Raw genomic sequence first — 15,574 nt, 5'->3', positions numbered from 1 at the left:
ATGTTTATGTTTTTTTACTACAGGTGAAGAACCAGCTAGTTGATAGGTTCCAGCCTGGTGTTTGTTAATTTGTCCCTTCCCCCTTTAAGTGTTGTAAACTGAGCGGTTATATATATTATCAGCTCAGAGTGCCACATTTTGGGTGGATTGTCGGGGGGTTCAGCAGCTTCCGCAGACACCAGGATCTCAGCCTGACAGAATGAAAGGCCAATAAAAAAGTGTCTGCCCAAGCTGTCATGAACCCCGACGAGACAGCCATGGAGGCATTGGGAGTAATGGTTAGGGAAAGGAGAGAAGAGTTACGGGTGGCTCATCAGGAATATTCAAGTCTTTGTCAAAGAATGGATGAGTTAAATTTAAAGGTAACTCAAATACAAGAAAGAGAAGTTGAAGTTTCGGAAGGTGCAGGAAACCCACCTGAGTTGGTGAGAGTAGGAGAAGAACAAGAACCTAGACTTCCTAGAGGGGCAGTGGGAGGTTTAGGAACTTTAGTTATGCCTGTTTCTTTGGCCGCTCCCGAACGTTTTTTTAGGAGATTCAAGAAAGTTTCAAATTTTTCAGACTCAGTGTGAATGGCATTTTATAAGTCGTCCAGAGTTGTTTTCCACAGATGCTTCTAAGGTAACATTCACCTTATCATATTTATCTGGAGAAGCTTCTGCGTGGGGAAGTCTTTTGGTGAGTCAAACGAGTTTGGCTTTGAATAATTATTCCCTTTTCCAGACCGAATTTAAGAAAATGTTTGATAAGAGACAGTTATCTTTAGAGGTTGATGGAGAATTACTGGAATTGCGCCAGGGAGGAAAGGAGTTGATTTCTTATATCACTCAATTTAGAACTTTAATTTTAGAAAGTAGATGGCCAGAGGAGAAAAGGGCTTCCTTATTTTATAGGGGCTTAAAGGATGAGTTAAAAGATGCTCTAGCTGGAGTTTTGGAGCGACCAAATACTTTAGATGCCTTAATTGATTTGGTAGTTCAGTTGGATTTTCATTTAACAGAAAGAAGTTTAGAGCATAGACGTTCTCAGGGAGAAGTTAGGTTTCCAGGAAAAATGGAGAGGCCTAGGGTTGAGGTGGTGAACAGAGAAGTGAAGTCAAAGATAATTGACCAGCAGAGTCGGGTGAGAGGTCTGTTGTCCAAGGAAGAGAAGGCAAGAAGAAGGGAGAATAATTTGTGTTTATACTGTGGTAGGAGTAGCCATTTTCTTGAAAACTGTCCTTTTACCCCCAAGAAGATCTCCAAATCTTCAGGCAGAGTACAACAAGTGACTAACACAATACAGACAGCGGTTCCTCACATAACTGTGAACGTATCCTTGATGTTTGAAAAAGTAATTTTAGGTTCTGGGCCAATAATTATTGATTCAGGAGCTACGGGTAATTTCATGGATAGGGGATTGGCAAGAACTCTAGGTGTTCATTTAGTTGCAAAGAAAGAAGTGGAGCAGGTCAGGGCACATCTCTTTCTTCAGGTCCAATCACTCATAATACAGAGTTACTTGTGATGGAGATGACTGGAGGTCATAAAGAAAATATCTCTTTTGAGTTAATTGATGCGCCAATCTTGAAAATTATTTTGGGTATGCCCTGGCTTACTCTTCATAATCCAAGAATTGATTGGAGTGCAAGAATTGTATCCTTAGAATCAACCGATTGTCTGGAACATTGTTTTTCAGGAAAATCTCTTGAAGAGAAAGAAAAAGTTGTGAATTCTGTTTCATTTTCGCTTGCAGAAAGAGGGGCAATAGGTTTTGACATTGGAGCAGTTGTGGGTGAACTTCCTACTTGTTATCAGGATTTTTGGGACGTGTTTGATGAAAAGGAAGCTGGAGAGTTGCCTCCTCATAGACCTTTTGATTGCAAGATAGAGTTGGAGCCTGGAGCTATTTTACCTAGCAGTAGGGTTTATGCCTTGACAGAAAAAGAGAATGATTATTTGAAAGAATATTTAAAAGAAAATTTGGCTAAGGGATTTATTTGGCACTCTCAATCGCCGGCAGCCTCACCATTGTTCTTTGTGCCAAAAGCTGATGGTTCTCTCAGAACTTGTATAGATTACAGGGCAGTAAATAGAATGACAGTGAAAAATCGGTATACTCTCCCTCTCATTTCAGAAATGTTAAATCAAATCCAAGGTGCTACCATATTTTCTAAGTTGGATTTACGTGGAGCTTATCATCTTGTAAGGGTCCAAGAGGCGGATGAGTGGAAGACGGCATTTAAGACCAGATTTGGCCTGTACGAGTACCAAGTGATGCCTTTCGGTCTTTGCAATGCCCCAGCGGCTTTTCAATTTTTTATCGATGAGGTTCTTTGGGAATTTCTTGATGTTTTTGTTATCATTTATATTGACGACATTTTTATTTTTTCCCAGAATTTGGAGAAACATAAAATTCACGTTCGACAGGTCTTAAGAAAATTGAGAGAGAATAATCTTTACGCTAAATTGGAGAAGAGTCAGTTCCATACGGATTCGGTGGAATTTTTAGGATTTGTGATCACTCCTTGTGGCCTGGAAATGAATCCAAAAAAGGTGGAAGCGGTTCGTGATTGGCCTACTCCAACTAAGGTGAAGGAGATCCAGAGCTTTTTGGGATTTGCCAATTTTTACCGAAGATTCATTGAAGGCTTCTCCAGTTTAGTAGCTCCAATTACTCGACTTTTAAAAAAAAGGAGTTCCATTTGTTTGGGAAGCTAAGGCTGATGAGGCTTTTCAAATTTTGAAGGAGAAATTCATTACCTCTCCTATCTTGATTCATCCTGATACTTCCAAACCATTTTTTGTAGAGGCTGATGCTTCCGATGTGGCAATGGGAGCAGTGTTGTCTCAGAGGCATAATGTTACAGGACAATTGCATCCAGTGGCCTACTTTTCTAAGAGATTTTCACCTGCGGAAGAAAATGACACTATTTCAGACCGAGAGCTTCTTGCTATCAAAGCAGCATTTGAAGAATGGTGACATTTTTTAAAAGGAGCACGTCACACTGTGACAGTATTAACGGACCACCGAAATTTACTTTTTTTGAAGACAACAAAAACTCTGAACCCTCGACAACTTAGGTGGTCCTTATTATTTGCGGATTATGACTTTATAGTTACTTTTAAGCCAGGTAATCAAAATAAAAAAGCAGATGCTCTGTCACAGCAGTTTCCAGAAAATGAGGTTAAGTCGGTCTGTGAGCCACTTCCATTGATCGCTCCAGAACGTTTTGTTCTTGCTGGGATTGAAAAGGAGAACGAAATCTTCAAGAAAGTACGGGAATCCATCTCTGAGACACAACTTGAAGATTGGGTTCGTTTGGATCCAGCTCGCAATTAAAGATGGTTTACCTTATCTAGATAACAGACTCTATTTACCATCAATTGAACTTAGAGAAAAAATGTTGAAGGAGTGTCACGAATCAGTTTTGGCAGGACATCCAGGGTATCGGAAGACTCTTGAGTTGGTCAGAAGAAAATTTTGGTGGGAAAAAATTTGACAAGATACCCTTAATTTTGTTAAGACCTGTGAAGTTTGTGCTAGATCTAAGAATCTCATCGGAAAGCCTTCTGGGTTATTGGAGCCGTTACCAGTTCCACCGCGGCCTTGGTACTCAGTGTCCTTAGATTTCATCACGGATCTTCCACAAGATAAAGGGTGTACATCGGTATTGGTAGTAGTTGATTTACTCACTAAAGAAGCACATTTCATTCCAATGAAGGGAGGGGTTACCGCTGATAGATTAGCTCACAGTTTCTTGCAAGAAGTGGTAAGATTACATGGAATTCCCAGTCAGGTCATCTCAGATAGAGGGTCTCAATTTATTTCTAAGTTTTGGAGAGCTTTTTGTAAGAGATTGGGAGTTGAGGTATGTCTATCATCAGGTTACCATCCCGAAACCAATGGGCAGGTAGAAAGGATAAATCAGGAGTTGGAAAAATATTTGAGGTGTTATCTGCAGACAGGTGAAGAGTGGGTAGATTTGTTGTGGGTTGCAGAATTCGCATATAACAACTGTAGTAAGGATGCCACCTCTATGTCTCCGTTTAATTTGGGACGAGGTTTTCATCCTCGTTTTCTTAGTATTGAGATCCATAATGATTCAGGAAACCCAGAAGTAGAAAAGAGACTAGACGTCATGAAAAGAAATTTGGAAAAGGCAAAAGGGGTGTTGGTGGAGAGTAAACAAAGATACAAAGGGTTTGCTGACCTTAAAAGAAAGATTAGTCCTCAATATAGTGAGGGAGATTTGGTGTGGTTATCAACCAGGTTTTTGAGAATTAAAGGAAGAAATAAGTTTTGCCCTCATTTCGTAGGACCGTTTGTTGTCGAAAAGGTGATAAATCCTGTGGCTGTTCGTCTTAGATTACCCAGACATATGAAAACTCATCCAACTTTTCATGTTAGTTTATTAAAACCTGTGGTTAAAGGAACTAGATTGACACCTACTCCTTCAGCGGTTGTGATTGAGGAAGATGCTTCAGAAGAATTTCTGGTTAAGAGAATTCTGGACTCTAGAAGAATAAGAGGAAAGCTACAGTATCTCATTGATTGGGAGGGTTTTGGTCCTGAAGAGCGCACTTGGGAGAAAGCAAGTGATGTGCATGCTCCTCGTTTGGTTGAAAGATTCCATAAAAAATTTCCATTGAAAAGTGGCCCAGGGACTGGGCGTTAGGAGGGGGGTACTGTCAGGTACTGTCAGGTTGGAGTGACATTCTTTTACATACAGTATCATATACTCATTTACATTGGGTCAGGGGAGACACATATTTAGTATAGAAAGGTTTTGGGAAATTATTATGGGTTATATTTTAAAACAGCCAATTTTGCCCTTAACCTTCCTTGCAGTCTATGGAAAATGCCCCAAGCCAAGATGGAGGTTCTCAGTCTAAATTCTAATTGGCTGGAGATTGTTTATAGGGAGGACAGTGAACATTCTAAACTGCCTTTCATCATCTTTGTCCAGCTGAGAGGTCGTGTGCTATGCTGCTCCTGCTTAACTTGTTCAGGGGTGTCAAGTTTCAAGCAGTCGAGCGGCATCTTTGAAAATATAACAGGAGTCGTGTAAGGAGTTCGTGGATACACAGGACAGGAGTGAGAAATTTCCAATTTTCTGAGAAAAGAAGTTTTCAAGACTCAATCACAAGATAAGTGACTTTCCATGTTTTGATGAACTTTGTAAAAAGGTTATATTAATTTTAAAGGATTGAAATCGCAAACCTGTATCTAAAAACTGAAGCGCGTACGTTTGTTTTCTTTCCTACGTATGATTTCTAACTAGCGCGTGATTTTTCCGTTACCTTGAACCTGCGCGTGTGACTCTGCGCGTGAGAGTGAAGCGCAAGCGTGAACTTTTGACTCGCGTTTACTGTTCATATACGCGAGGGTAGTGCTACGTAAGTTCGCGTGTGTATTTTATTACGCATTTCGAATCTGCGCGTGCGCAAGAATAAATCTACGTGGAGCTTCCGCGCGAGCTCTCAGAAGTGTCACGTGATAAAATAAAAGCGCCTGTGCTTTTTCCCGCGATTTGGTTTTTGCGCGTGTGCGTATTTTTTCGTGGGTTGAACTTTAGCGTGAGTGTGTTTAACTCACGTTTTGGACTTTAGCGCGTGTGTGTATTTCCCGTGACCTGGATTAAAGCGCGTGTGCTTTTTTCCCGCGGTTTGGATTTTCAGCGCGTGTGCGTATTTCTCGCGACCTGGATTAAAGCGCGTGTGTTTTATCCCGCAGTTTGGATTTTCAGCCCGTGTGCGTATTTCCCGCGTCTTGGATTAAAGCGCGTGTGTTTACCCTGCGGTTGGGATTTTCAGCGCGTATGCGTTTTACCCACGGTTTGGATTTTTAGCGCGTGTGCTGGATTTTTCCACGTGAAGATTTCATCGCAAGTTTAAAAATCGTTCAAGAGTAAAAGACACCCTAAAAGAAAATATAAAAATAATTACAAGAACTTCCTTAAACTTATTTAAAGAACTTTAGACTTTGTTCAAGAATCTTGAGGTAGAGAAGACGAACTACAAAGTTAAATATTACATTCATGGACCTGCTGAGAAGGCTGAATGATCTTACTACAAAGTTAAATATTACATTCATGGACCTGTTGAGAAGGCTGAATGATCTTTAAGATTCTGGTCAACAAGTAAGGAAGTCTTGTCTGCTTATCACTTCTCTGGGCATTCTGAAGAGAAGTACCAGGTATGGTTTTTTGACTATTTTGGTAAAGGATATAGAGTTTTAAGGTTAGTATAGTAACCCATTGAGTAATGAGGTGTATTATATGTTTATGTTTTTTTACTACAGGTGAAGAACCAGCTAGTTGATAGCTTCCAGCCTGGTGTTTGTTAATTTGTCCCTTCCCCCTAGAAGTGAGGTAAACTGAGCGGTTATATATATTATCAGCTCAGAGTGCCACATTTTGGGTGGATTGTCGGGGGTTCAGCAGCTTCCGCAGACACCAGGATCTCAGCCTGACAGAAATCGCGCAATATGTGGGAAGAGGATCCACAATACATGCACAGGCCCAGTGATTTTCGTCTCTCTCTCTCATTAGCGGACAGGGCTCCTCTCACTGATCCTATCTGCATAGGTTCTTCAGCTAGGACTTGTTTACTGGGTATTGGAGGATGTTCGATATGCAGTCGAATACCTTTATTTTTCCTTCTTTCATGAGATCGTTCTTGAATTCGATATTCTATCTGCATGGTAAGGGTAATCATGTCGGCTAGATTAGCGGGACGAGGGACTTTAGAGACTTCAACTTTGAGCTCGTCAGACAGCCCTCGTCTAAACAAAGTAAGAAGTCCATCATCTGGCCAACCCGTCTCGGAGGACAACTGCTTGAATTGTGTAATGTATGTCAAAAGATCCTTACTGCCTTGTTTAAGATCGAGAAGTCTCTCTTGGGTTGCTACGGAAATCTCTTGTCTGCTAAACATTGACTTTAAACTATTTGTAAAGGCTGGGTAGGAATCTAGAATAGCATTGTTTGATGTCACTAATGGGGTAGCCCAGGCCAAAGCGGGTCAAGATAGATGGGATATCACAAAACCCACTTTATCCTTATCAGTTGGAAAAAAGCGGGATTTAAATGTGAACTGAACGGTGCAACTGTCTAGAAACTCCTTGAGTTTATGTGGGTCACCGTCAAACTTGCCCGTTTGTAATGTAGATGGGGGTGATTCTGAAAATGCCCGGGCAACTTGTTGTCACAGTTGGGCATTATCCTGTTTGAGAAACTGGATTTCCAATGACATCGATTGCATAGCAGCCAGGAGCTGCTGCATTTGCTGTTCCATGGTATCATTGTCTGCCAATTCTTTACTGGCGTCGCTAACTGTTAATGTTAACAGTAATGGTTAACTGTTAATGGTAAACTGTTACTGTTCACTTCTCAATACGATAGTAACCATACATTTGTAGAAGCAAATACGATCTCACCTTGGCAGACAGCTGGATGGATGGAAGAGCCAATGCCGTAACTGAAAGCTCCCCCAACTGACCTGTCCCTCCCTACCCAGAGGTAGAAAACCCAGGGGGAAAGGACACGACTGTCGGGGAAACCCTCTGGGGAAGAAAACCCTGGACGAGTCTGAGTACCGATGAATGGATAACCGTGCCAATGAATCTCCCCAATGCCTGGAGTGGCACTGGATGCGGGAAGGTTTCCTCTAGTAATAGAGAAACAAAGGGGTTGAAAAAGATATCTTTTAAGAGTGAAGGGGGAATGGGGCTAAATAATAGTGCAATAAGGAAAGGAGTCCCTCACCTCCTAGCGCGGCGTTAATAAGAATCAGGGGGTTGATAGCAGCGTTCCGGAAACTGGAACCCCTAGGAAACAGAATCCCTGAAACGGACACAGGGTAAGTAAGGATGACTTTTGGGAGAAGTATTTCCCCAATGATCGCAGGAAGGAACTCACTCTTAGCTGGTATAAGGAGAGGAGCATTGCCTGAAGGGACGGAGCTGGACTAGCGGGATGAAAGGGAATGCGGTAGTCTGGAGTGAGCAGTCGAGGAGATTGGGTGAAAGGGAGAACCCGCAGAAAAGACCTGAATTGAACAGAAGCACAGAGTTAGAGATACAAGTTAAGAGGAAAAGTCTAGGAAAGAATGCTAACACTATGAGCACCTAGAAGCGAACTCACGGAGTGCCTGCAACAACAGTAGCGACGTGAAGGAAACCCAAACTCTGTTCCATATAAGGAATCACGTGAGCGATCCTCGGCGTCTCTGGCGGGCGTGCAGAGACTGAACCGTTGCTCTCTTCCCAGGTAGAACAGCGGCCCTCCATCTTGGATTAACCCAATCTGATCGATCCGCATAAGCGGCTACAGTGCCAAAGGGAACAACGGCCAATGTGTGTAACAAACCCATCAGTCTTCTGTGATGGTCTGCCACGCCTCCAGATGAGACAAAATTCGTCCTCCCACCAGAGTCTTGTGCGACCGATGGAAAATATCATTTAGATGTTTTATCGGCAGAGAGACCACCAGTTGCTGAAGAGGAGGCTGTTGGCTGAGAGAAGAAATGGCTACCTTGCTCCAGCCATTTATGGCGAGGTCTGCCAGCTGGAGCCTCTGATCGGCATGCACGGCAGTCATGAAAGCCTCTGAAACCAGAGAAGGATCTTGTGTGAGACCCCGACCTCTGAGTATAAGGTGCCTTTGCTGGAGTTTTCACAAGGACCTACAATGGGCCTCATTATAAGCTTGCCGGTCCGTTAACAATGGTACCAGCAAACTACCAGGTCTGCTCAGGGGTGCCATTCCGCCCGCCAGGTCTGACGTGGCGGGTGTACCGGCACCCACAAGTAGCCCATGTCGGATGCACCGGCACCATTCATGAATGGTTCCGGTGCATCCAGCCTCCCCATTCCCATTGAGTCCAGTGGGACTCATATGGGAATGGGGAGCAATATTTTCCGGCGCCAGGGAATGGGCAATTACCGGGTCCACTGGGGCCTTAATGTCCCAGTAATTGTCCGTTCCCGGGCACTGGAAAAAAAATGATTCCAACACGGCTACCACTGGCCTCATAATGAGGCCCAATGACTTGGCAGTTTGAGATCAAGCACCTTGTCCTGAACTTACATCAAAAACTTTGTAGCATGCAGCCACGCTTGGAGGGAGATGTCTACTCCGACCATAAGGCCTCGATCTGAAGTGTCTAGGTGATGGGCCGCAGCCTCAAGTAGATCCTGTGCCTGAACTCTGGCGACAGATAAGCTGCCCTTGAAGTCTTTGAGCCTACCAGGAGGAATGAATTCCTGAAACTTGGCTAGCTCCTTCCACAGTTTGACATTGGCAGCCGTCAGGATAAGCTCAGTATTAGCCTGACGCAGCTGCAGAGCCAAATTGGAAAAAACCTTTTTCCGATTGGCTCAAAAAGCTTGTCCTCCTTGGAGAGGATCTGAGACGCTGCGGTGGAGGATGTAGAGGCCGGCTACGACTGGAGCATAGCTGCCGCCACCACCGCTGAAGTAGGGAGCGGGCATGACGACAAGGATATGTGCTCAGACGCGTGAAGCTTGTAGCGAGCATCAATTTTCTTGCTTAGGTGCTGCTGGGAATGAGGTTTTTCCCAGACCTTACGGGTCTGGGCCTGGACGTCCTTATGAAGGAACAGGTCGGTTCGCTCCTGTGTCTACAAAGTGAAGGCTTCAGAAAATACCCTGTCTTGTGGAGCTGGGGCCACGGGTATTAGAATGTCTAGCAGTGCCATCATATCCAGCACCCGGTCGTGAAAGGCTCTAATAAAATCGGGGCAGGTCATCGCCATCCTGGTCCGCCTGTTCCTCATACAATGAGGCAGGAGCAGAAGTCTGATGCGGCAGTGGAGTCCGAGCACGCCAATCCATTGGAAGGCGGAGCAGGTTTTTATTATCCACAAAACGTGGAAAAGGCTGCTCTGCCCCAGAAAAAGGTCCCTCAGCACCAGCCGTGGTGAACCTTAGTATAAGAGAGGTAGTGAAGATGGCCGCCATGGAGCACAGGGGTTGGACCGCCATTTTGTCAATGCCTGAGGCTAACTGTGTCACAGGTGTGAGTGAGGCCGTGATCACCACTGGGGAGTCAGGGGTCTTATGTGCCATATTAGCTTTGTGACAAGGAACCTCGGTAGAACTGGTGCTAGCAGATCTAGAGTGTTTCTGAGACACCTTAGGGACTCCTGCTGAATCAGCCCCAAGCGAGGGAACCTCGGCGGAGCCGGTACTAGAAGACTTATGGTGCTTGACCGGCTTCTTTGTCCCCTCAGCAGGATTGGTTTCACCACAGGTCTGAGTGTGGAAAGGCTTAGAGTCACCTGCTGAAGCCAGAACACTCAAATGTGGCCCCTCAATCTTGTTGGTCATAGATATAGCCCCAAAAAGGGGGACCTCAGGAGTAACTCTGGTATGTTTAGTCACCTTGAGAGGGACATCGAGCCGATACTCGGTACACTTAATTCCAGAAGTGGAAACCTTGGGGCTCACCCGGGTGACAACAGCCCCAGAAGTACTGGGCCTAGCTTTAGCCCCACAAAGGGGAACCTCGGAAGACCTGGTTTTGGCAGCACCTTTGCAGGGGTCCTCGGAGCAAGCGACAGAGCACCGGTTGATCCCTTTCAGGACACCTCATGGAGATCCCTGGTAATAGAGCCACTTGAACCCCTCCCTGCCCCAGAAAACCCTGGAAAGGTGCCCCCTGGCCAGGGTCCCCTGAAAGGGAATAAACTTGCCGGCCGTTTCCTTTTTTCTTCAATGAACAGCTGTAAATGTGGTGGAGGAACCTGTTGAAACACCTCCTCCCACCTGACAAGCCGACGGTGGAGTGCCCGGGCGGAGAGGGAGTGGCAGTAAAAGCACAAGTCCCAATGGTGTTCCAGGCCTAAGCAGTCCAGGCAAAGAGAGTGGGGATACGTCCTTGCAAAACGACGTTTGCACAATGAACAGGACATGAATCCCAGGCGCTTCAGCATAGACGGAGGAAAGATGACCGTTGAACCGGAGCAGGAATGAAGGACAAGGAAACAAAAGAAACATATTCCCTGTGATGCAAGTGTGTCCAACCGCGACTGCGAGGAGAAAAGGACTGAAGGGCAATGCGCGGTGTGGAGCTCAGGAAGGCGGGGCTACGGTCACGTGCAGTGACCCATCGTAAAAATAAAAGAAGGACAAACGAGTGCATTTTTTGATGCTATTAAAAAGTGCTTGGGTCTCGTCCCGAAGGACGGAATGAACCCACAAGTGTGGAGGTAAGGGGACGGGACGTAGGAGTATATCAAAGTCTGACAATTACACTAAAGAAAGGGTGGCTCAATTAACTTGCTGGTCAGAGGATGTTAAGAAGTGAGCAGAGTGCCATCTCCCTAGGACTCAGATTGCCAAGAAGAGTGGTAGGTGCTACACCGCTGACACTGTGTAAAATATTAGGAACCCCTTGAGAAGACCAGTATCCCAATAGTTGGCCCTTGAGACAATTAAGCAATAATACCTGGTTCAAAGATCTGCACTGTGTGGTAAGCCCTTAGAACTGGGTGATTATTGAATTAGTATTATCATCCTGGGTGATGCCAACCAGCAGTTATTTTGTGTAAAACAACAGGCCACGGCGAGCATGTCACCCTTGGTTTTAGACACACACAAGTGTGTTTAAAAAACGGATGCTCAGCATGGCTTTGTGAGGAGCGCCACTTCAGTTGTCAGTGGTAGGCTACAGGGGGTGGTGTGGTGAGCTGCGGCACCGCTCCCACAATTCTAAAGGTACCTACCCTCTGTGACAACACCCGCGTGGTAGTAATGCTTAGTTCTGGTTTGATGCCCCTAGGACCAGTACTCCTTACACATCCTTATCCTAACAAAGTAAATAACGGTTTGTGCTTTTCACTTGTGTGTGTTCTGTTAATCCTAGCGAGGCGACTGCCCAGGAGGTCCCCTTCATAATCACCTAAGCTCAATTTTTGCTCCCCACACCGGCCGTATGCCAAAACCTTTGTCACCAATGCTTAAGGTTTATTTGTTTTACACTTGATCAAGCTATTCACCATTGAAACAACCAACTCTAAGCATAAGGGCCATATCTCCTACTCTGTTCCTGCCCAGGTAACAAAACAGCGATTGTGACACTGTGCTGTTAAGACGTCCTTGGGCTGTTAACGATAGGGATATATTATCAGCTTGTTCTTCACCATCAAGGACATCGAACTCAGTGTTACTCTTATTGTCTCACGAGGTACATTGCGGACCAGTCCTGTTAGTGACTCAGCTTCCCAACTAACCAAGACTGGAGGGATTTAAGCAGGTGTAGGATCTTCATGAGAGGTTAATATCAGTGCCCAGCCAGTGCCTGAGGTAGGGATGTCCATTTAAGGGATGTCCATTTAATTGCTGTCAGATCCCTTCTTACCCTACTGAGTTTTGAACACTGTTGGAGCTGAGAGATGGAAGACGCGCATGTCATTGTTTATTCCAATTATTTTATTTATTGGTGTTTTATAAAGTGCCAACTGGGGATCCTGTTGCTGTGTAGCTCTGCAACTGAAAGGAGGGTGAAAGGAGATGTGAAACCGAAAACGGAGACAATCATTCACAGCCTTGGAAAACTGTAGATCAGATAAGTGCTTGGGGAAGGAAAGTGGGAGAACTGCCAGAATAGAGTGCAAATACATAACACATTAAGTGCAAGAATCCAATACATGATACGTGCAGCGAGAGGGAAATGCATTCCTCGTTAAGAGCCATGTGTGGAGAAGCAGCGAGTTATAACATCAATTGAACGTGTGTGTCTCTCAGCAAAATATGTAGGACTAATTATTCAAAGAACCAAGGAAAGTAGTCACACGGACCAAGCAACAGTTTAAATGTGTAAACAATCGACTCTTATAGGTGACGGAGAGAGTGGGCTTGGTCTGTAATAATAATTATATATTAATATTTTATTAGTATTATACACACAATTGCATAAAAATAAACAAAAAATGTATCCTAAAATGTACACAACCATATAAAAATTCTAAAAGCAATCCAATTTGATATTGCATGAATAAACAATGTGTTGTCTATGTATAGGGAGTATTTTCTTATATGAATAACCCTAAACAAGTGGGTGCTAGATTACCTTCATCATAACTAGCCAACTACCCATATTGTACCTATGTTTCATATGGGTAGTGGCTATATTTCTCTATGACTGTCAATTCAATGCTACCTCAAGCACATAGATGTTAATAGCAAAATTACTGACTATCATAAAGTGCTAAAACAGTGCATAAATTCTGACAAAAAAAGTGCTGACTGTCTCGTCTTCCTCAGTACACAAACACCGCAAACCAATGTTTAACAATATATATACAAAAACATGTATAAAGTTGGAATCATGTCCTGGCTTGTTCTTGTTTGAATGTTCAATTGATTTTCCTCTTTAATCAAATTCGAACCATGTATTCTTGTTACATCCAATATGAGCGTGGGGGTCAACAAACAGATATTGTGTAATTTATCTCCATTCGTGTATTGTGGAAGCATCATGTTCTTATCAAGTCGCCCAAATGATGTAGCTACCAATAGGGCTCAATAGCGGATAGTTTAATTTCTGTGTTGATGAATATCAATAGTAAAAACACGGACAAACCTTTCAATTGTTTTAGAAAGCCGTAACGAGATGCAGAGGAGTGTTGGACATATCCAAATAGTGCATGACTATGTATTCAGACAGCAACCAAACGTTATATTGAGAAATATCAACTAGAAGAGAGCTTGCATTAGTTTAGGCCTCGAGGGCTGGAATTCTGATGGATTTTCAGGACATCCCTCATTAATATTCATGAAAAAGATGTGCATACATTGCATGCAAATCTATCTTGGGTCAGGAGGCTCAAGGACAACGCGCTCGTCTTGGAAGCAAACCAACGAGGAGCAACACAGTTTCGATCCCTGTTTCCGCGCTTAGAAACCCCTGGGTATTAAGCGCGTTATAAATGACCAATTAAAATGATAATTATGGGCACAAAAATATAATTATAATCTCATGAATATTAATGAGGAGTATCCTAAACATCTGACATGTTTCCGGCCCTGGAGTTGGACAACCCTGCATTAGGGGTTGAAGGGTGCACGCTGGTTCCCCACATAGATCACCTGACCAGTAATATCCTTGGCTGTATGTTCTTGTGATCTTGCACTCTTCATGGTGGCAGTCCAGGGGTTAATGGTTTAGTATCATTGGTACAAGGAATTGATCATGGCATCCTTTCAGGGAACCTGTAATCCCACTCATATTCTTTAGTAATTCGACCTCGTTGGGGGTGTGGGGATGTCAGAAGTCTGGCTCTCCTTGTTGGGGCATAAATCACCTTGGTGCAGCCTCTCCTTAGTTCAGACCTCCAGGTGTGTGCTTGATTTTGGAGATGAAGGGTGCATTCTGGTTCACAGCTCAAATCAGCTTCCCAGTGAAGTTCAGCATTTTTAGGGAGGATGTCCAGGCGTTGATGGACAGGACCAGCTCTTTTGGGCAGGGACAGACTGATATACACATGGAAATGTCTTCTTTAGTTTGGCAGAAGTGGGATAAAATGTGATTGTAGGCCATCTTGGGGTGGGCACATTCCCACAGAACAGGCTATTGTAGCTGTGTTTGGTCTCAGAAAAGGGGCTCCCACATTTTAGACCAATAAATAAATACCTAACCGGGAATGCGGATCTAGTTAACTGGCAAATCTCCAGGCCAAATGAACCAGAACTGTTTATGTGATCGCAGACTCAAGAAACTCAAACCAGGATCCAAAACTGGTCATAAAATGTTTCAAATGGTAACAGGCAAAACATAAATGGAAAGGTGGAAATTCTGAAAGGTATGGGGGAAAAACAACAAAAAAAAATAATGATTAATAGAAATTGATATGTAAAATATACAAAGTAACAAATATTATAGCTAACAGATTAGTATCAAATGAGTGAATTAATGCCAAGAACATGCCTTCATCAACCAACATACAGTAAACAATAATACCCAGAATGACCAAACCAGATCCCCAATTACCCACAAAAGTCAGGCATTGAACTACCTTTTATCCCATGAATCCCCCAAGTCACTGTGGTGGCTACACAAATGCAAGCATTAGAAATGCCTATCAACCCCTGCCCTGCTGACTGCTTCAAAAAATGCATTGAAACACTGACGCTGGATATCGCAAAGCACCTGAATTTCTCAATTTTACAAGATCAAGTTCCCATGGGCTTCAAGCATGTTATCACAAGTATTCTCAAAAAGCTAACTAAAGACCCTTTTCAGCTATTTAACTACCATCCCATTTCCAACCTCCACTATTCAAGAAAAATCCTGGAATGGGAGAGCAATTGACAACTCCAGTGGAATCCCACAATCTCATCCACAATTGGCAATCAGTACTCAGACCAGTCAGGGAAACAAACTGAAATCACAGACATGCAAGACCATGTCATCCGTGCCCTAGACAAGGATAGTTTGGCTGCACTCATGCTACTGGCCCTCTTTGTAGCCTATGATATGGTAGACCATCTTGAATGACTTGAACATCGTGTGGGGAGAGGTTTAAGGAATGTCCTGAAATTGATTCTTTCCTTTCTATTTGAGCATTGT

General features: G+C 43.8%; 1 protein-coding gene across 4 annotated transcripts in view; it reads right to left on the bottom strand.

The window, feature by feature from the left end:
- Positions 1-15,574, bottom strand: part of MATCAP1 (microtubule associated tyrosine carboxypeptidase 1) — a 527,831-nt gene that overhangs the window by 72,901 nt on the left and 439,356 nt on the right. The window contains exon 8 of one of the 4 annotated variants that reach the window (XM_069653967.1): positions 12,447-14,800. The exons of the other annotated variants lie outside the window; for them this stretch is intronic. Coding sequence (XP_069510068.1) covers positions 14,759-14,800 — 42 coding nt within the window. The 3' untranslated portion in view covers positions 12,447-14,758. Of the gene's footprint in view, positions 1-12,446; positions 14,801-15,574 lie in introns of those variants that run through there. 4 annotated transcript variants of the gene reach the window in all.

This window comes from Ambystoma mexicanum, chromosome 1p, assembly GCF_040938575.1.
Source record: "Ambystoma mexicanum isolate Mex_15411 chromosome 1p, UKY_AmexF1_1, whole genome shotgun sequence".
NCBI lineage: Eukaryota > Metazoa > Chordata > Amphibia > Caudata > Ambystomatidae > Ambystoma > Ambystoma mexicanum.
The sequence above is the reverse complement of the archived record's forward strand: the minus strand, read 5'-3'. Positions and strand labels throughout refer to the sequence as shown.